This window comes from Ipomoea triloba, chromosome 6 (assembly GCF_003576645.1).
Source record: "Ipomoea triloba cultivar NCNSP0323 chromosome 6, ASM357664v1".
Lineage (NCBI taxonomy): Eukaryota > Viridiplantae > Streptophyta > Magnoliopsida > Solanales > Convolvulaceae > Ipomoea > Ipomoea triloba.
Window position 1 is genome coordinate 4,059,305 of NC_044921.1, and position 22,556 is coordinate 4,081,860.

Below are 22,556 nucleotides of genomic sequence, written 5' to 3' on the forward strand. Positions count from 1 at the left end.
CCAATGTCATACTTAACCATTTTTCTTTTCAAAAAGAGCTTGCTAGACAAGAGGAAAGTGTACTCATTTAGGCATATCAATATTACATGTGTCATTCATTTGGGACATTAAACAAGGTAGCATGCATCCACATATAGCTTCTAATCATTCATGCATATATCATTCTTAACATTATTCACAAATTTCCCAACTTTCAAAATTTCAAGCCATTTTTAATCTCAAATAGACACAATGTAGTCAAATCTTTCATCATGTATCAACAAAACAATTTCATATCCATCATACATCACAATACAATGCTAGTCTCATCATGTCTCAACAATTTATTGTCAAAATTCAAAAATCCCCAATTTCATGCAACTAGTGAACTAAAATTTTCAATTGAGCAAATTGCATTGACAAATTTCACAATGTAGTTCCATACATACTCCTAACTAGCATCCAATTGCATGTATTACTCATCAATTTCAACAATAAAGCACAATTTATCAAACCCAAAATTTTCCACCATTAAAGTAGGGTTTCAAGCTTTTTCAAGAAACACATTCATGTTCTAACCATGTAATATGCAATTAAAGCTCATAAGCATGCTCATTACAACTTAAAGAATCACATTCTAACAACAAATAAGCAATGTAATGGACAGAGCAAGAAATCCCAAATTCAAGCTCATAACAATGGTGGAAATTCGAAAAAAAGAGATGAAGAAGATGATATTTACCTTGACTTTGCTTGTTAAATGGCTTTGTGTAGAAGAAAGCTTTGATTTTTGGCCTTAAACTTGGATGGAACTTGAAAGACTTACTTGGAGGTTTTTTGGAGTAGGTTTCGTCCGCAAGAATGAAGAAGAAAGGGAAGAATTTGGTTTAAAACCCTTGGTTTCGTCCGCTGAATTGCCCAGATAAGCCCGTCGGACGCGGTCCGGACGCGTGTCCGGATGGCGTCCGGATTTTCCTATTTTGGTTCTGGAATTGCCGTAACATCGGACGCGGGTCGGACGCGTGCGTCCGACCGGCGTCCGATTTCGCCTGCTCTGGTCTTTCTTTGGCTTCTGATAGACGCGTGTCGGACGCGTGCGTCCGATCGGGCGTCCATCAGAAAGCCCTCTAAACCTTTGACCTGGGACCCCTGGACGCGGACCGGACGCGCGTCCGGTCTGGCGTCCAGGGTCGGATTTCCGCCAAACTTGAATTTTTCTCGTTCTTCTTCGGTCTTTTTGACTTTACCTGTTGTGGTCCTGCAAAAACACACTAAAACTAAAGGTAAGATATGAAAAATAAAGCATGTGAAAGTAAAAATATCATCGGGTTGCCTCCCGATAAGCGCCACTTTTAACGTCTTTAGCCCGACGTCCTTGTAAGCATTAATCTTCGATTTGAATCAAACGCAAGATGTTCACCTCGCGTGTTTCCATTCCTCCAAAGTACTTTTTGACTTGGTGACCATTGACCTTAAACTCACCCTTCTCCGGATGTGCGATTTGAATGGTTCCATACGGAAAAACCTTGGTAACGGTAAATGGATCGGACCATCTTGACTTTAATTTTCCCGGAAAAAGCTTTAGCCTTGAATTGAAAAAGAGGACTTGGTCTCCTTCTTTGAATTCTTTGCCCTTTTTGATATGCTTATCATGATATAGATTAGTTCGCTCTTTATAAGCCCGTGAATTCTCGTATGACATCAACCTCCACTCTTCCAATTCATCTAATTGCCACAACCTTTCTCGACCGGCTAGGTCCATATCACTATTTAGTTTCTTTATCGCCCAATACGCCTTGTGCTCTATCTCCACCGGTAGGTGGCATGCCTTCCCGTAGACTAATCTAAACGGGGTGGTTCCGATTGGAGTTTTATAGGCCGTTCTAAACGCCCATAGCGCATCATCCAATCGATCGGGCCAATCTTTACGGTGAATCCCAACCGTCTTTTCTAAGATTGCCTTAATATCCCGGTTGGCATTTTCTACTTGACAACTCGTTTGGGGGTGGTATGGTACTTCCCCCCGATGTTGGACTCCGTACTTGGCCAAAATCTTTTCCATGGATGAATTCCTAAAATGCGTTCCACGATCACTAATTAAAACTCTTGGTACTCCAAATCTAGTGAACAACTTCTTAAGAAATCCGATAACACTCCTCGCATCGTTGTTCCTCAAGGCTTGCGCCTCCACCCATTTTGACAAATAGTCTATTGCAACTAATATATACTTGAATCCTTTTGCACTCGGGAATGGTCCCACGAAATCGATGCCCCAGATGTCGAAAACCTCACATGCCAAGATGTATGTTTGAGGCATCTCATTTCTTGCGGTGATGTTTCCCACTCTTTGACACCTATCGCAATTTGAAACACAAATTTGAGCGTCTCTAAACAACGTGGGCCAATAGAAACCCGCTTCAAGAACTTTCCTAGCGGTTCTATTGCTCGAGTAATGACCTCCGGTCGGTCCAGCATGACAATGACCCATAATTGCCAATCCCTCTTGCCCCGCTACACATCTCCTAATAACTTGGTCCGCGCAAACTCGGAACAAGTAGGGATCATCCCAAAAATAGTGTCTACTCTCCGCTATAAATTTTCTCCTTTGGTGCACGTCAAAGTAATTCGGAATAACTCCTCCTACAATATAGTTGGCAATGTCCGCATACCATGGCACCTCATCCACTTTAAACAACTTTTCTTCCGGAAAAAGTTCCGCTATTGTAGCACTCTTTTCTCCTAAGTTAGGATTCTCAATTCGGGAGAGATGATCCGCCGCCTCATTTTCTTTCCCTCTTTTATCTTTGATCTCTATATCGAACTCTTGAAGTAAGAGGACCCATCTTATCAATCTTGGTTTAGCTTCGGCCTTAGACATCAAATACCTAAGAGCCACATGATCCGTGTAAACTATTACCTTTGACAACAGAAGATAGGATCTAAACTTATCAAGTCCAAAGATCACCGCTAGCAACTCCTTTTCTGTGGTAGTGTAATTTTGTTGGGTTTTATCGAGGGTTTTGCTTGCAAAGGCTATAGGTTGAAAGTGTTTCTCCTTTCTTTGCCCTAACACTACCCCTACCGAATAACCGCTAGCATCACACATCATCTCAAAGGGCAATTCCCAATTTGGTCCAACTAAAATAGGAGCACTCACTAACTTCTCTTTGAGGGTATTAAAAGCAACTAGGCATTCATCTCCGAACTCAAACTCTATGTCTTTTTCTAGAAGCTTGGTTAAAGGTCTAGCTATTTTTGAAAAGTCCTTGATGAAACGTCGGTAGAAGCCGACATGACCTAGAAAGCTTCTCAAATTAGTTACGGAGTTTGGAGGTGGTAGGGTATCAATCACGGACGTTTTGGCTTTGTCTACCTCTATCCCTTTATTTGATACCTTATGACCCAACACGATGCCCTCGTCTACCATATAGTAGCACTTTTCCCAACTAAGTGCTAGGTTTACTTCTAAACATCGCTTGAGGACTTTCTCTAGGTTATTTAAGCACTCGTCATAAGTTTCTCCCCAAATGGTAAAGTCGTCCATGAACACCTCCATGAACTCGCCTATATACTCCTCAAAGATTGCTAGCATGCACCTCATGAAAGTTGCCGGCGCATTGCACAAACCGAAAGGCATGCGCCGGTAAGCGAAGGTACCCATAGGACAAGTAAATGTGGTTTTCTCTTGGTCCTCTAACGCTACGGGTATTTGAAAGTATCCGCTCATACCATCTAGAAAGCAATAATAAGCGTGCCCGCTCACCTTTTCAACCATTTGATCAATAAATGGCAATGGGAAGTGGTCTTTCCTCGTGGCATCATTTAACCTTCTGTAGTCAATGCAAACCCGCCACCCCGTCACACTTCGTGTAGGAATTAATTCATCTTTATCATTCTTTACTACTGTTATCCCCCCTTTCTTAGGCACGACGTGAGTAGGACTCACCCAAGCACTATCCGATATAGGGTAGATCATGCCTACATCCATAAGCCTAATCACTTCATTCTTGACCACTTCGGCCATGTTGGGGTTTAATCTTCGTTGGGGTTGAGCTACGAGCTTAACATTTTCCTCTAGCAAGATTTTATGTGTGCACATACTAGGGCTTATTCCCTTCAAGTCTTGTAGTTTCCAACCTATTGCTCCTTTATATTTACTTAACAAGTTTACAAGCTTGTCTTGTTGAATTCCATCTAATTTTGAGGAGATTACTACCGGTAAAGTCGAATCTTGTCCTAGAAAGACATATTGGAGATTATCCGGCAAAGCTTTAAGCTCACTTTTCATTTGCTTCTCTTCCATTATACTTTCTTTCTCTACTTCTTTCACACAACTTAACAAATCATCCCTTTCACATTCCTCCCTTTCCTCCTCAACTTCTCCAAGAATTTCATGAACATATAAAGCATCATCAATGCAATCGTCAAAGAAATTCACAAACTCAATATCATTCAAATCACATAAGCCATCATTATCATTCACATGATCATCATCAAGAGCATCATGCAAGGCATCATGAACATCATTATCATTCTCACTAGACAAGGCATTCTCATCAAAAACAAAAGATTCGAGATCATTGTCATTATCATCACACAACAACTTCAAATAAGCGTCATTTCCCGTCTTTCTCATAAGATTGGGATAAACGGACTCAACATGCTCGTGGAAGATGTCCACAAAATAGCATGTATCATCCGCGGTCATAGGATATTTGGTCAACTTTGAAACATCAAAGGTTGCGCATTCATCACCCACTCTAAGGACAAGCTTCCCGCTCCCCACGTCGATGAGGGCCCGAGCGGTGGCCAAGAATGGCCTACCTAGAATTAGTGGCACCTCATGATCGGGGTCCATGTCAATAATGACAAAGTCTACGGGAAAGATGAACTTATCAACCCTAACTAGCACATCCTCAACAACTCCCTTGGGTTGTTTAATTGACCTATCGGCCAATTGAATGCAAATACGAGTGGGCTTAAGAATGCCCAAGTCCAACTTCTTAAAGAGACAAAAAGGCATTATATTTATACTTGCCCCAGAATCCGCTAGAGCTCGGCTAAACTTGGCATCGCCTATTTGACATGGGATGGTGAAATTTCCGGGGTCCGTGAGCTTCTATGGTTGACGGCGCACGAACGCGGAACATCCCTCTCCTAGCAAGACCGTGGTCGACTCCTCTAGCTTCTTCTTGTTGGTGAGCAACTCCTTTAAGAACTTAGCATACCTCGGCATTTGACCTAGAGCATCAAGAAAAGGCAAGTTAATGTGCAATTGTTTCAAAAGCTCAAGAAATTTACCGTATTGTGTGGTGTCAATGTTCTTCCTCACTCTCCCGGGAAATGGGAGTGGTGGTTGATACATCGGTAAATCAACTTTTTCCTTCCCTTTGTCTTGAGCTTGGGTGGCCTTAGAACTCAAAGGTAGCGATGATTCTTCCTTCTCTTGCTCCTTGTCGTCTTGAAGAATTTCTTCAACTATTTCTTCTTCAATTGGACTTTTAGGATTTGTGCTTTTCTTTAAGATTGGCTCCGGGAGTTCCTTGCCACTCCTAAGGGTCACGGCTTGCGCCCTCTCTCTTGGGTTGTTCACCGTGGTACTTGGGAGTGAGCCTTGTGGTCTCTCGGTTAACGCTTTGGAATTTTGTGCCACTTGAATCTCCAAATTCCTTAGTGAAGTGTGATGCTCTTGTCTCAAGTTCGATACATCTTGTCTTATGGTTGACATTTCTTGTCTCAAATCTTGTTTCCATTCTTGTCGGATTTCATTTTTCATAGTCACCATATCATGCTTGAGTTCTCCAAACATTCTAATCACTTTATCTTCGAAGCTTTCTTTTGGAGCTTCTTCTCTTGGTTGATTGTTGCCTTGATAAGTTGGTGGCCTATATGCTCCTTGAGTCGGTCTTTGATTGTTTTGATTGTATTGATACCCCCGGTTCTCTTGAAAACCTCTATTGTAAGGTGCATTGTAACTCGGCCCAGCTTGATTCGGTCTTGGGTTATATTGATTTTGGGATGGTTGGTTTTGCCATCCTTGACCTTGACGCCAATTTTGATTGTTGTTGTTTCCATAGGTATTGTAATCATTGGGTCTTTGATAACCCACGGCGTCGACTTGTTCATAACCACCATCTTCATAGTTAGATGTACGCTCGTGAGCCCCGTGTGCACCCCCACATTTATCACAATAGAGTGCCAAGGTCATACACGAATTTCCTCTTTGATTTTTATTCATCTTTTCCATTTGAGCTTGCAAACGTTTTACCTCAAGTCCCAAGGCTTCCATTTTGGCTTGGGAAGCGGTATCGGTGCTTACTTCATACAATCCTCCCTTTGACTCTCTTTGATTGTACCAATTCCCGGTGGTTAATGAAATAGTTCCTATCAACTCTTCCGCATCCTCGGGGCTTGTAGAAACAAAAGATCGTCTAGAGGCCGAGTCCAAGAGTAATTTACACTCATCGGTGAGGCCGGCATAGAATGAACTAATGACGTCCCATGGATGTAGAACATCGGGTGGGCATTGATGTTTAAGCGTCTTAAACCGCCTCCATACATCCGCTAATGATTCCAACGACCCTTGTTTGAAGTCTTGGATTTGCTTTCTTATCTTCAATGTCTTTGTCAAGGGAAAGAACTCTTGCATGAATTCTCGGTGGAGTTGTTCCCATGATCTAAAATGGTTGTCCACATGGGAATCAAGCCACCTTGCCGCTTCTCCTATCAAGGAAAAAGGAAACATTTTAAGTCTTACAACCTCCTCGGTCACTCCATTTTGACGGTACATGCCACACGATCCTATGAATCGGGTGATATGTACATGTGGATCTTCCGCCGGTAATCCTCCAAAAGGTTGATTTTGTACTAGTGTAATGACGGCGGAGTTGATTTGGAAGTTGTTGGCTTAAACCGGGGGGATGTAAATGGAGTTATGGTCGCTAAAGTCCGGTGTCATATAATCCGCAATAGTTCTCCTCTCCTCTCCCCTTGGTTGGTTCCTTGGTATATGTCTCGGATCATGCCTTGGTTCATTCCTTCTTGCCCTTTGTGGCTCATAATATTCATCATCATATCTTGGTTCAAAGTAAGCATCTCTTCTTGGTCTAGGAAATTGTTGATATTGTTGTCTTGGAGGCATGTCATAGAGAGGGTTGTTGAATTGTTCTTGAAAATCCGGTGCATATCTTCTACGGGGTAGTGGTTGGTCATATGCTACATCCTCTTGTTGATATTGTGGTTGGTTGGGTGGTGGTGGTCTTTGTCGAGACTCCTCTCTTTGTGGTGGAGGTGCCTCATGGACATTGAATTGATCACCTCTAACATTTTCTCTTGGTGTGTCCGTGTCGGTGTGTATTGATGCTTCATTCGTATTGACGTTAGGGATGTTTGCACTAGTAGTTGCCATGTCTTCTTCTTGATCTATTTGTTGGGATTGTTGGTCTCTATTGGCCTTCTTTCTCCTCCGATTCAATGCGTAAATCTCCGGATTAAAAGGAAGTAGACCTTCACTCCCTCTAGAGCGAGTGTGCATACAAATGCCCTTTCCCTACAAGCAATCAAAAACAAGAAAGTAGTTTTGCAACTAAAAGTAGTTGCTCACGTGTTATGCTCCAAGAGAAATGTTAAGTATTTGAATGCAAGTAATGTGAAAAGAAGTAAAAAACAATTAAAAAGTGGATTAGTCTCCCTACTTTAGGAACTTACTCATGCTAATCCTAATGGGCTTGCTTAACGCAATACCGATGCCTTTCCCCGGCAACGGCGCCATTTGAAGAGTTGTATTTTAGCGGGAGGTGGAAAGAAGTGGGTGGTAAAACGGGAAGAAGTTCCCGAGTGTCGGTCTCAAGGAAAGGCAAGGAGGGAGTTGGTAAGCAAGGGATTAGTCATAAGGGTGCCTAGTTTTCGAAAGCTAATCCTAAAAAGGTAGGTGTGTAAGGCATGCTATGGTAAGCAAACTAAGGTAAAAGAGTAAGAAACAATCTATGTGGAAAAGGATTTGGACCAACCTAGCAAGTATGTAGGCTCTTGATTTCCTAGGGGTTTACGATGTGGCAACACTTAATGGATGTAATTGAGACAAAAACACAAACACCTAAGCCATTCTCATGGTCCTAGGACTCTCTTCTTCACAAAGGGATACTCTCATAACTCCTAAGTTCAAAGAGGCATTCTAGCAAACACCTTATGTGCTTAATTTGTCTTCCAATCCCCCTTCTCTCAAAGGTGGGAAGGAAAAGTGGTTGGAGAGGTCTCACTCACTCCCTACTCTCATAGGTGAGTGATTCTAACCCTAACTCCCTAAAACAACCGGCCAAATTGTCCTAGAGTACAAACAAACACTCCAAACACTATCAAGCATCCACTAAGCATCATTCAAACCATAATTCAAGACATTTAGCATTCAAGAGATACATACAAGTTCAATTGATCCAAACCACAAGGAGTTTTAGCCAATCATTCTAAGAATCAAAATCATCATTGCAATTGATCACAAGGAAGAAACTAAAGTCAAATTCAAAGTGCAATTCAAGATCAAAACAACTAAACAAATCAAAAGCTAAAAATTGAATTATAGAGCTAGAAATTGGAAATGTTACTTGAGTGTAGTAGGAATCTTGACATAAGCTTGAGCAATCCAAAGTTGAAGTGAAGATCTCTCTAATTCTAGCTAGTTGAAATGGAAATTGATTGGAAATTGAGTGTGGAATGGAAAGGATTTTAACCTAATTCTAGAGAGAGAATTTTCCTAAGATGAGCTAAGATGGAAAATGAGTTGATCCCCCTCTAGAAAACTACTCCTCGCCCTTTTTAAATCGCGCAACCCGCCAAATTAATTCGCGATGGACGCCCGACCGGACGCGCGTCCGAGGCGCGTCCAGTGGGTTCTGCTGCTGCGCTGCTTCGTAACTTCAGAGGGGTGGAAATGGGACGCGAGCGTCCGACCCGCGTCCGCCTTGCGTCCGCAGTAGAGCTCGTGAACTTCAGAGGGCTGATGGCTGGACGTAGGCGTCCGTCCTTCGTCCTCCGTGCGTCCTCAGCAGACTGATCTCAACTTCAGAGAGCCACCAGTCGGACGCGGCGTCCCCTCTTCGTCCGGCGGGCGTCCACAGCAGACTTCGGCTTCTGCTTATGCGAACTTCTGCGGGGCAATATCTGGACGCATGGGCGGACGCGCGTCCGATGCGCGTCCGTGCCCTGTGTCCCTTTTTCCACTTTTGGCTTGTGAATCTATCTTCGAAATACATGTCTTTTCCTGTGAGTAATATAATTATGTTATATTTATTATACTATATAGTTGTTACTAGTCAATGTAACTTAGTCAAATAGTGTGATCCTATACACTAGGAGAGGTCTGTGTTATCTCTCATATAGGAGCACTGATCAGTTGTAATTGGTTATCGAAAGTTTATCAATTCATCTGGTATCAGCGTTAGGTTAGGATCCTCACACTCTCTTTCCCTAAACTCCCGTTCATCGTCGATGACGTCTCCGGCCAACGATGGAGCGATCACCCCATCGCTCGCTGCCGTCACTCCGTCGACTCCCTCTCTGTCAGCGGCGACGCATTCCATAACCATCAAGCTCACCTCCCGTAACTACATCTACTGGAGGACGCAAATTCTTCCCTTTCTCCGCAGCCAAGGGCTGCTCGGCTATTTGGATGGAACCTTGCCGTGCCCGCCGGCGACCATCCTAACCGCAGCCGCATCCACCGCCGGCCACGCCGAATCCGGCTTATCACCAGTGGGTGCAGCAGGATCAGGGAATTCTTTCCCTGATTGTTTCTTCCCTCACCAGCGAGGTTATGTACCTCGCGGTGGGCAAGGAGACGAGTCGCGCCGTATGGGACTCCATTACAGAGGCGCTAGCGTCGACGTCGAGGACTCGGTGCCTTAGCCTCCTCGGTCAGTTCCAAGCCCTTCGTCAAGGGAACTCCACGCCATCGGAATACCTCGGCCAAGCTCAGATGTTGGTCGAGGCATTGTCGCTCGCCGGCCGCCCTCTCACTCCCGACGAACAGCTACTCTATGTTCTCAAAGGGCTACGGCCGGAGTTCCTGCCATGGCGGGCACACTGACGGCTGCTGCGACGCCGATCACGTTGCCGCAACTCGCTGACCACCTCCGCGCTCAAGAGTTCCTGCATGCCGATGACTTCCAGACGCCGGACTCCGCCCAACCGAATGGTCCTCCATCCGCGTTTTATGCTGGTCGTGGAAGGAATGGAGCCGGCTCGGGTAATGGTGGCAGAAACCAGTCGGGCGGTCGTGGTGGCCGCAACTGGAGAGGACGTGGTGGTAACGGCGGCAACCCTGGTCGCGGCGGCAGAGGCGGCAAGCCGAGGTGCCAGATTTGCCGATCGCATGGGCATACGGCAGTGCATTGTTTTCGTCGTTATGACGACCGGCCGGCTGCTCAGGCTCACGCAGCGTTTCCCGGTGAGGCATCGGCACCTCCGGCGACGGCGGACGCGTGGTACCCGGACACCGGGGCCACCTCGCACGCCACACCGGATTCCCAGCTCCTTGATCATTCTGATCCGTATTCGGGCAGTGACGTCCTGAAAGTAGGCAATGGTACAGGTTTGGATATTTCCGGTGTTGGTTGCACGGTTATCAATTCTAGTACACACGAGTTAAAAATGTCTAATGTTCTTCACGTACCCAATTTGTCTATTCCATTACTTTCTGTTTATCGTTTTACTAACGAAAATGATGTCTTTTTCGAGTTTCATAAAAACTGTTTTCTTGTGAAGGACTGCACAACTCAAGCGGTACTTCTTAAAGGATTCACCACGGGCGGGTTATACAGATTACTAGCCCCTCGGGAACACACTGCGTTTCTTACCGCCCGAGCCTCCTCCGCCGTTTGGCACCAGCGATTGGGTCACCCGCACGTCCAAGTTCTAAACCGTGTTTTGAAACACTGTCCTGTCACAGCAAATAAAGTCAGTTCGTCAGACGTCTGTTCAGCGTGTNCAAATAAAGTCAGTTCGTCAGACGTCTGTTCAGCGTGTCATCTTGGAAAGTCGGCTAGGTTTCCTTTAGATAGGGTTTCCAATAATACTCAGAATGTACTAGATTTAATTTTTACAGATATTTGGGGCCCATCCCCTGTTATGTCTAGTACAGGTTGTCGATATTTTGTTCTTTTCGTTGACGATTTTTCCCGTTATACTTGGTTTTATCCGCTCCATGTAAAATCCGATATATATAAAATATTCACTTTGTTTCGGGCAATGGTAGAACGTCGATTTTCGCGTTCTATCAAAGCCATTCAGTCGGATTTGGGTGGGGAATATCAACGACTCCACTCTGTTTTTGAATCATTAGGTATTACACATAGAAGGTCTTGTGCTTATATGCACGAACAAAATGGAAGGGTAGAACGTCGAAATCGACATATAGTTGAAACCGGGTTGGCTTTACTTTCACAAAGTTCCACCCCACTCAAATTCTGGGACTATGCCTTTGAAACATATTTAATCAATTGCTTACCCTCATCTGCTATAGGCTTTAAAAGTCCACATTTCCAAATATATAATGTCCCACCACCCTACACCTTCTTCCGTGTCTTTGGTTGTCAGTGTTTCCCTTACCTACGTCCCTACAATCGTCACAAAATCGAGTATCGGTCAGCTCCTTGTGTATTCTTAGGTTATCCAGCCACATATAGGGGATACCGTTGCATGGACCTAAACACTGGAAAAATCTATATCTGCCGCCATGTGCGCTTTGCTGAAAACGTTTTTCCTTTTGCTATTCAGGCTACTTTACAGGAAACTATGGCGTCACAACAATCTGAACCTTGGGTAACTGCACCGCTTGTAACTCATGTCCAACAACCCCCGGCCTTGGTCACATCACCTGAACAGCCTACAACTGAGTATGTTCCGACCTCGTCATCTCACACACATACTGACACACCACTGGCGACCTCTACTTCGGGGATCCAGCCCACAAATGGTGGTCATGCTATGCGAACACGACGGAAAACTAAGGGTACTAGAGAGCAATTTTATGCACTTCATACATCCACAGACCCTACTTGCTACTCACAGGACGTGGGGCACTCCCAATGGAGAGACGCTATGGATCAAGAATTCAACGCCTTATTACATAACAACACTTGGAAACTAGTACCTGCGACGCCGCTCATGAATATTATTGGTTGTAAATGGATTTATCGTACCAAGCGTAAAGCAGACGGCACTATTGAGAGGTATAAGGCACGCCTTGTCGCAAAGGGGTTTAACCAAGTAGCGGGTGAAGACTTCTTCGACACCTTCAGTCCCGTTGTCAAACCCACTACTGTCAGGCTATTATTTTCACTTGCGGTCACTCACTCTTGGGTACTACGTCAGTTAGATGTGCATAACGCCTTTCTAAATGGGCACTTGCCAGAAACGGTTTATATGAAGCAACCTCCCGGGTATGAGGATCCATTGCATCCTGGGCACGTTTGTCATCTCCAGCGGTCGTTATATGGGCTCAAACAGGCTCCTCGGGCTTGGTTTAAACGCCTACATGATTATCTACTTACTGCTGGTTTCTCACCTTCCAAGACTGACGTCTCTCTGTTTTACTATACTTCAGGGGAGTCACGTGTTTACTTGCTTGTTTATGTTGACGACATCATCATGATGGGCAACAGTGCTGTTTTAGTTGACTCTCTCTTACACAGTTTATCTACGGCATTCAAGATCAGGGATCTGGGCTCGCCTGGATTCTTTCTTGGCATTGAAACCTTGCCATTCAACGGGGGTTATTTACTGTCTCAAAAGCGGTATATGCAGGATATTTTAGCACGCGCCGGCATGACTGAGTGTAAGCCTCTAGCCACACCAGCTGCAGTCACTCAACCAGCCACTCCTACTCTTGAACTACATGATAATCCCACTTAGTATCGACGCATTGTAGGGGCTTTACAGTACTTGACTATCACGCGGCCAGACATGTCTTTTTCAGTTAATCGTCTTTGTCAGTTCATGCATGCACCTACTTCAGATCACTGGGGTCTCCTCAAGCGGGTCCTTCGGTATGTTAAAGGCACTCTTGACATGGGGTTGCAGGTTACTCCCTCGATACACTCCAAGTTGCATGCCTACTCTGATTCGGACTGGGCTGGGTGCCCGATCGACAGGAAGTCAACCAGTGGTTATGCAGTCTTCTATGGGTCCAATCTTATTTCCTGGGTCTCTCGGAAGCAACGCACTGTGGCCCGTTCGTCCACTGAAGCTGAGTACAAAGGTTTAGCGGATGTGGCAGCCGAAGTTACATGGGTGGTTTCCTTACTTCGTGAGTTACGTCACTCTGGTCACCCAGCGACATTATGGTGCGATAATTTGGGCGCTACTTACATGGCAGCAAATCCGGTCTTTCATGCCAGGACTAAACATGTGGAAGTTGACTACCACTTTGTTCGTGACAAGGTAGCGTCAGGAGAGTTGATTGTCAATTTTGTCTCTACTCAAGATCAACTAGCCGACATCTTCACCAAGCCGTTACCTACTCAGCGCTTTCAGACTTTGCGGACCAAGCTCAATGTTGTGCCCTACCAACCTTGTGCTTGAGGGGGCGTGTGAGTAATATAATTATGTTATATTTATTATACTATATAGTTGTTACTAGTCAATGTAACTTAGTCAAATAGTGTGATCCTATACACTAGGAGAGGTCTGTGTTATCTCTCATATAGGAGCACTGATCAGTTGTAATTGGTTATCGAAAGTTTATCAATTCATCTTTCCACCTTTTTGCACTATGTTTTACCTACAAAATGATTAAGCAAGTGTGGATTAAGGTCCATTGACAATATCAAGCGTATTAATGCAATTTGAATCCAAAACAAGCATAAAAACTACCGATTAAGCACAACGTGGCCCTAGAACGACCTTACAACCGTGGCATCTTTTGCACTTATCAATGGGGATACTCTTTCTTTTTCTTCACATCTAGAACCACACCCTTTGTATTTGCAGAGTAATAAATTTATCTTCACAAACAAAGATATAAACAGCTAGCGTTATTAGAGCAATCTTTTTCAAATTCTTCACAAACAAAGATATAAATATAACCGTTAGATATATAGTCATCAAAATATAACATATATATATATATATATATATATATATATATATATATATATATGGTCTTACTTCTTTACATTTATATCCAATATTACTTAAACTTGGCACTCATACTTCTGTATTTTCCATACAATCAAAATGGCATCAATTCCTCAATATTTTGATCCCATGCACCGGTGATAGATAGTAGTGATGAGTCAATTGAAGAAGAGAAATTATCACAAATATGATGAATTGAAGTTGGCTCAAAAGTTATTGAAAAGCGTTAAAAATAATGGTGTATTTGCCCAATAGCTTAGAAAGAACAATTTACCCAAAGTGATCATGGAGTTACAATCATTATGCTAGAAGTAATTGCATCAATAGATTTATGAATATGGCATCGACTTGCACCAATCCATCGACTTAAGTTGTTATTTTCTTCCAAATATTTATACCCTTTGACTCAACAAATAAAAATACACTTTGTATGCCCGATACACACAATCCTATTAAACTTTATAGTCTAAAAGTCCATCAAAATGGAGTAGAAAACCCTAGCCCTCCCCCTTATCCAAATGGCTAATGCTCTACAATCTTCCAACCTCAATAGCCTCGCTTTCAAACCTTTTAACGAAAAACTCGTCTACCAACCTTCAACAGGCCCACCTTCAAATCTTCTAGCCAAAATTTAGTGTTCCAAACAAAATAGCTAAGCAATGTATCACTACTATCAACCTTCAATCGGCGCCATCACCATCACTACCACCATTTTTATATTGTCCACCAACACTATTGCCACTATTAGTGCATATATGCCCATTGCCTCGTCTAACAACACAACTCAGTGATTCACCATCTAACTTCACCACCAATGTTGAGAACCACTTACATCTACAACCTAATAGCTTTTCCTACACCACAAAATAACAATGTTAACACCCTAATTTAACAATGTTGTAAACCAAACACTGAAATTTAACATATTATTCATCTCACATGAAATTGTAATTCCTTAACCCCTAATTTATTCCTTGCAATTAGATGCTCCGTTAGTATTAGAGTAAATGTGACTCTTGTGAGTGGATTGCCAACATCCTATTATATTATTACACGTTTTTGACATAGTGGTCAAGATTTGATCAGACAAAATATTCTTTTTTTAATTTGTGCATTAAATGAATTAATTATATTTTATAGAAATTCCATGGATTTGCATTAAAATTCACCAAATTCTTCTAGGAAATTCATTAAATGCAATGCATTTATTGATTTTAGTGTTTTATTGTTTCCTTAACATGGTTAATTACATATTTGCATGCTCAATATAAAGTGCAGACATTCAACAACACTATCATATCATCGTCTTCCCTGGTCATCCGATCCTTCCCAATCCCCAACAGATCTAAAGATGGCCACTCCACCATCCCCATTTTCATGGCTTCCCCCCTTGAATTCCCATCCTAACTATGTTATACACATAACGGCACAGCAACAACCATACGTTGACCAGGATTTCTCTTCCAATTCCCCAAATCCCGAGTTCGCCGTTGATTTCCATGTCCGGGTTGATTTCTACTCCGAGGATCAAACCAAGAAGATTCCCATCCCAGGCTTAGACCTGCACCGACTGTTCTACGTTCCGTGTTCTCCCTGGAACTCCAAAGGCATTGACGAAAGCGACGTCGACTCCATGCTCAGTTTCATGAGAATCCCATTTCCCATGAACAAACTCCTCTGGGAAAACACTACTTCAAACCCGGAAATAATGGTTCCTCTTGAAAGCAAGGATGATTTGCTGAAAACCTTTTTGGGGTTTATGAACGCCTTGAAAAACCAGCCTGCTAACCGCGACCTCATGTTCTTACCGGTGAGTCTGAGAATTGTAAAGAAAGTTACGATCTCAGACTTTGAATTTGAGGCGTGGGTGTCTTGGCAGGAGGAGCAGGCCAGGGTGATTCCGAATTTTGATGAAGAGTATAAGAAGGCTATTGGGAGGCTGCGCCTCCCAGCCGAATTGCCTGACCGGGAAATGCAACCTAAGCCGGCGACGGCATCCGCCGTGGCCGCACTGGAATCTTGGGAAGTCGCCGGCGGCGGAGGGTCGGCAATAACGTGCAGTATCTGCTTAGAAGAGGTGGTGTTTGGCATGAAAGCTACTGGGATGCCATGCTCGCATGTCTTCCATGGGGATTGCATTCTTAAGTGGTTAAAGGGTGATCATACTTGCCCTGTGTGTCGCTACTCTCTGCCTTTCACCCTTCCTTCGCGTTTCCATTAAAACAATATTTGAAATGGGTCAAAGGATTCTTCAGAATCTTCCATTGTTTCAATAGGCCGGTAAAACTTGTTAACAGGGAGTATGGATAGATGAAATGAATTGAAACCAATTGTATTAATGCAACCAGATTATATATGCCTCTGTTAACATCTCCTATAATATATATAATCAAATGAAGGCACAAGTGCACAACAGATTGATGTTTAATTAGATGGTTTTGAATTGATGAATTTTTATTTTATTTTTTTCATTTGCTTGATGGGGATATATACTCTTTCTTTTTCTTCACATCTAGAACCACACCCTTTGTATTTACAGAGTAATAAATTTGTCTTCACAAACAAAGATATAAAAGGCTAGGGTTATTAGAGCAATCTTTTTCACATTCTTTCACAAACAAAGATATAAATATAGTCTTTAAAATATAGCCTATATATATGGTCTTACTTCTTCACATTCATATCCAATATTGCTTAAACTTGGCACTCATACTTTGTTGATATGTCATTGATGTTTTTTTAAGGTCAATACTTGATAAGATCAAATACATGCATAAGACATCGCCGTGTTGCTTCATTTGCATGAGTAAAAGCACGAGTTCATTGGAATAGTAGGGAGTCTTGATTTCATGCTCTAGAAATGGTAATTAGCCCAATAGCTTGGAAAACACAAAGTGATCATGGAGTTCCAACTATTATGCTAGAAGCAAGTGCATCAATAGACTTATGAATATAGCACCACTTGCACCAATCCATCGACTTAAGTTGTTATAGTATTCCAAACATGCATACCTTTGACTCATGAAATAAAAATACACTTTGTATACCCTGCATACCTTTGACTCATGAAATAAAAATACACTTTGTATACCCTCCAATCTTCATAGCCAGCGAAAACTTTTTTTTTTTTGTTCTACTGACTCGATTACAGCACGCACAAAGAGTCAACAGCTACTTGCTACTTTCTCAACCTACTTAAGCACAAAGAGTCAATAGATGCCTCCACGGAGGCTCGAACCCACCCCTTTCCATATGGGAGTGTACACGGGGTACCGCTTGACCACAAGTTCTTTGGCTTTAAGCAAAAACTTAGTCCTCCAACTTTCATTAGGCCCACCTTCAAATCTTATAGGCAAAATTTAGTGTTCCGACCAATAACTAAGTTATGTATCACTATTATCAACATTCAATTGGCGCCATCACTATCCGTACCACCATTATTGTCCACCAACACACTATTGCCACTATTATTGTCATAGTCTCGTCTAACAACACAATTCACCATCTAACTTCACCACCAATATTGAGAACCATTTGCATTTGCACCGTAACCTAATAGCTTTTCCACATATTCTTTAGAACTCTCCCCAATACAATACTGAAATATGGAAAGAGTCTAAAAAAATGGAAAGAGTCTAAAAGTAGATTAAATAGTTTATTAAATGTTATTGTCATTTATTACTTGTGATAAAGTTTCATACTTGCTTTATATATTGATCTGTTGCATGCTACTGAAAAATTTAGTATAGAATTTTAGTTATTCCTCTCTAAATTACTTTTAGTGTTTAATCTTTAATTGAATATTTATTCTCAATTTTGAATTTTTTTGTTAGTATAATACGCTCTTCTTAAATTATAGTGATCTTTATATACACACAAATATATGTAAATCTATTTTTTATGTATTTTAAAATTAAAGTTCAGATTAATTAAATTTGTTAAGATCTTTTGTCTCTATATAGTGCTAAAAGTAAAAGAATTTGAACCTTGGCTTATTGATAAAACTTTCTATGATTAAGAAATTAAATCTTGAAATATTCTTAATAAACTTCGCTTCATAAAAGAAATATATTAAAAGAGACAAAAGTTTGAGCAATCCAGATTAATATCAAAATATCTAAAAGTTAATTAAATTTCCAAAAATACAAAATAAAAAACAAACTAATAAACTCTATCTTCAAGATTTCAACCTTCAATAGCCCCCGGCCGGTCCCTTATTCTTCAAAGTTATTAAGTAATTTTCACCAAAACACTATGCAATATGTCCATTGTCATTTGTGTCGTCATATAATATCAACAATACATCCTTGGCCAAACATTATGGGTAACTTAAATTAGTTTACCTCTTTAATTTGTAGTCTTTTAATTTGTTCGCTAGAATCACAAGACAAATTTCACCAAGAGCACACATCCAAATAATAATGATTGCAAACTTTCCCTTAAATCAAACATTATGTTCATAAAAAAATTATAAAAAATTTGACACAAGCACAGCCAAAATGCCAAATGACACTAGTTCATCTTACTTGGTTATGCAGGCCAGGGAATAACACGAGTCACATGTGATATATTAACATGTCAAAGATGTAATTAAAAATAAAACATCTCATCAGGCCAAACCCCACAAAATCTGCTCAAAAACTCTTTCTATTATTTTAACACCAAACTTAAAAATTACAAATTTAATAAATCCATCCACCTTATGTGTTTAAAAAAAAAATAACATTATATATGTCTGCATTAAGAAGAAAGACTACGGATTCCAGCATGAGAGCAACCTACCTTTCAAAATGATAGACTACTTTATATTTTTGGTAGGAGGGAGCAAAAGCGTCGACAGCAGGATTTGAACCTGCGCAGGCAAAGCCTAACAGATTTCGAGTCTGTCTCCTTAACCACTCGGACATATCGACTTTGTTAACATGATTTACAACATCCCAGATACTCTGTCAGGTCGAAACCATTAAGCCTTCCAAGCACCAATTGTATTAATGCAACCAGATTACGCATTGTCATGCATCTTCCCGTAATCCGTGTATGTTCATCGTGGGCGTAACGTATGTACATACATCCAATGCAACATGGCATCATATCCGAGTCACAGTCACAGATTATGCATACCTTATCCCGGAGTTTCCGGTGTCGATTTCCAAAGCTACTATACCGCAAATTATATGGTGGACCATGGTCCACAATGCATTGTGGACCGTGATCATGTCTGATACTGCAGTTGTGTTGAACGGATACTGCACTTGTGTTGAAAAGATAATGCAGTTGTGTTTAAAGGAAACTGCAGTTGCGTGAAACAGAGGACATTCATCCGTTCAACACAACTGCAGTATCCGTTCAACACAACTGCAATTCCGGACGGATGACACGGCCTCTGTTCCGCGCAATTGCAATTTTTCTTTTCAACACAACTGCAGTATCCATTAAACACAACTGCAGTATCAGTCATGATTCATGGTCCACAATGCATTGTGGACCATGGTCCATGGTATAACGACTGCTACTATACATGTGACTCCTGCTTTCTCTCCCGCCTATAAATGATCGATCACCTGCTTCTCCTCTTGCCATTCACTCAAATCTCTCTCTCTCTTCTCTTCTCTTCAATTCTCCACCGTATAAAACCACCGTACCATTAGCTAGGTTAACCTTGTTCTTATTTTTACATTCTTTGCTCCCACAATGGGATGACCATTCATTTGATAGAGTGGCACAAATTAGGAAACCACACCTTCTTGTAGTATTTAATTTGTGCACATGGCCGGCTGGCCAAGTGATATCTGATATAGGCCATTGCCATCTCACCGTGTTTGGGTCATATTGTTAACTATATATATTGTTCACAATATGATACTGTATTATTGTTTCATTGGGACATATTATATTGTACTGTTCACAATATGATCCAAACAATGGTCAGATTGCTTAATGTTTGGTGAGAATTGGTCAGTGACTTTGAAGGATCGATGAGGGACAGATCGATCGCCACAAGCAAGAGATCTTGAAAGGTTTACTTACCACGATGACGAGCATTTTTAGTTCGTTTTGGAAATTTAATAGATTATTGCCCTATTATTGCTCTAACTATTTTTATATCTTTGTTTTGATGATAGATTTATTACTCTACAAATACAGAGGCCATGGTTTTGGATGGGAAGAAAAAGAAGAGAGTATCCTCATCTAGCAAATGGAAAGATAGATATCCATCCACATAAAGATGGATTTGTAAAATTTGTAATTTTTTTTTACTTTAATTACAAATTAATTGAGAGCACTTAATTTTGAGCAAATTTAGTGTGGTACATTTGTATATAGATGTAAATATTTTTAACACATGGTTCAAGATATGACAAATAAGAATAAAATCTTGCACACATCATGGTTCAAGATATGACAAATAAGAATAAAATCTTGCACACATTATAATCAAATTCTATTCCTTAATTTGATCGCATACCCTATAGTTGTATAGTTGGACAGCGATTTAGAAATATTATTCATAATCATTTTCATGTTATTAATGTCCTAAGAGGATTGATGAATCAAGAGGATTCAGTGTATTAGATATATCTTGAAATGATAATATGACTTATATCTACGTGGACATGACATGACATTATATATAAGGTCATATTAGATTACCCTCTATAAATTATATCGTGGACCGCGGTCCACAATGGATTGTGGACCGCGCATCAAAACGACGTCGTTTTGATTAATGAAAACAGACAGATGAAACCACCTCTGTTCTGCGCCATTCACTTTCAGTTCATATACATAATACACTGCAGTTACATTTCAACACAACTACAGTTACATTTCAACACAACTGCAGTTACATTTCAATNAAACCATTAAGCCTTCCAAGCACCAATTGTATTAATGCAACCAGATTACGCATTGTCATGCATCTTCCCGTAATCCGTGTATGTTCATCGTGGGCGTAACGTATGTACATACATCCAATGCAACATGGCATCATATCCGAGTCACAGTCACAGATTATGCATACCTTATCCCGGAGTTTCCGGTGTCGATTTCCAAAGCTACTATACCGCAAATTATATGGTGGACCATGGTCCACAATGCATTGTGGACCGTGATCATGTCTGATACTGCAGTTGTGTTGAACGGATACTGCACTTGTGTTGAAAAGATAATGCAGTTGTGTTTAAAGGAAACTGCAGTTGCGTGAAACAGAGGACATTCATCCGTTCAACACAACTGCAGTATCCGTTCAACACAACTGCAATTCCGGACGGATGACACGGCCTCTGTTCCGCGCAATTGCAATTTTTCTTTTCAACACAACTGCAGTATCCATTAAACACAACTGCAGTATCAGTCATGATTCATGGTCCACAATGCATTGTGGACCATGGTCCATGGTATAACGACTGCTACTATACATGTGACTCCTGCTTTCTCTCCCGCCTATAAATGATCGATCACCTGCTTCTCCTCTTGCCATTCACTCAAATCTCTCTCTCTCTTCTCTTCTCTTCAATTCTCCACCGTATAAAACCACCGTACCATTAGCTAGGTTAACCTTGTTCTTATTTTTACATTCTTTGCTCCCACAATGGGATGACCATTCATTTGATAGAGTGGCACAAATTAGGAAACCACACCTTCTTGTAGTATTTAATTTGTGCACATGGCCGGCTGGCCAAGTGATATCTGATATAGGCCATTGCCATCTCACCGTGTTTGGGTCATATTGTTAACTATATATATTGTTCACAATATGATACTGTATTATTGTTTCATTGGGACATATTATATTGTACTGTTCACAATATGATCCAAACAATGGTCAGATTGCTTAATGTTTGGTGAGAATTGGTCAGTGACTTTGAAGGATCGATGAGGGACAGATCGATCGCCACAAGCAAGAGATCTTGAAAGGTTTACTTACCACGATGACGAGCATTTTTAGTTCGTTTTGGAAATTTAATAGATTATTGCCCTATTATTGCTCTAACTATTTTTATATCTTTGTTTTGATGATAGATTTATTACTCTACAAATACAGAGGCCATGGTTTTGGATGGGAAGAAAAAGAAGAGAGTATCCTCATCTAGCAAATGGAAAGATAGATATCCATCCACATAAAGATGGATTTGTAAAATTTGTAATTTTTTTTTACTTTAATTACAAATTAATTGAGAGCACTTAATTTTGAGCAAATTTAGTGTGGTACATTTGTATATAGATGTAAATATTTTTAACACATGGTTCAAGATATGACAAATAAGAATAAAATCTTGCACACATCATGGTTCAAGATATGACAAATAAGAATAAAATCTTGCACACATTATAATCAAATTCTATTCCTTAATTTGATCGCATACCCTATAGTTGTATAGTTGGACAGCGATTTAGAAATATTATTCATAATCATTTTCATGTTATTAATGTCCTAAGAGGATTGA

The 22,556-nt window shown here is 41.1% G+C and overlaps 1 protein-coding gene and 1 non-coding gene across 2 annotated transcripts; both read right to left on the bottom strand.

The window, feature by feature from the left end:
- Positions 1 to 5,098: 5,098 nt before the first annotated feature.
- Positions 5,099 to 6,769, bottom strand: LOC116023381. The gene has a single exon (XM_031264377.1). It carries the CDS (start codon positions 6,767 to 6,769, stop codon positions 5,099 to 5,101), a length of 1,671 nt encoding a protein of 556 aa, XP_031120237.1.
- Positions 6,770 to 18,940: 12,171 nt separating this feature from the next.
- TRNAS-CGA lies at positions 18,941 to 19,022 on the bottom strand. The gene has a single exon. It is a non-coding gene; the product is annotated as a tRNA-Ser (tRNA).
- Between the last annotated feature and the right edge of the window lie 3,534 nt (positions 19,023 to 22,556).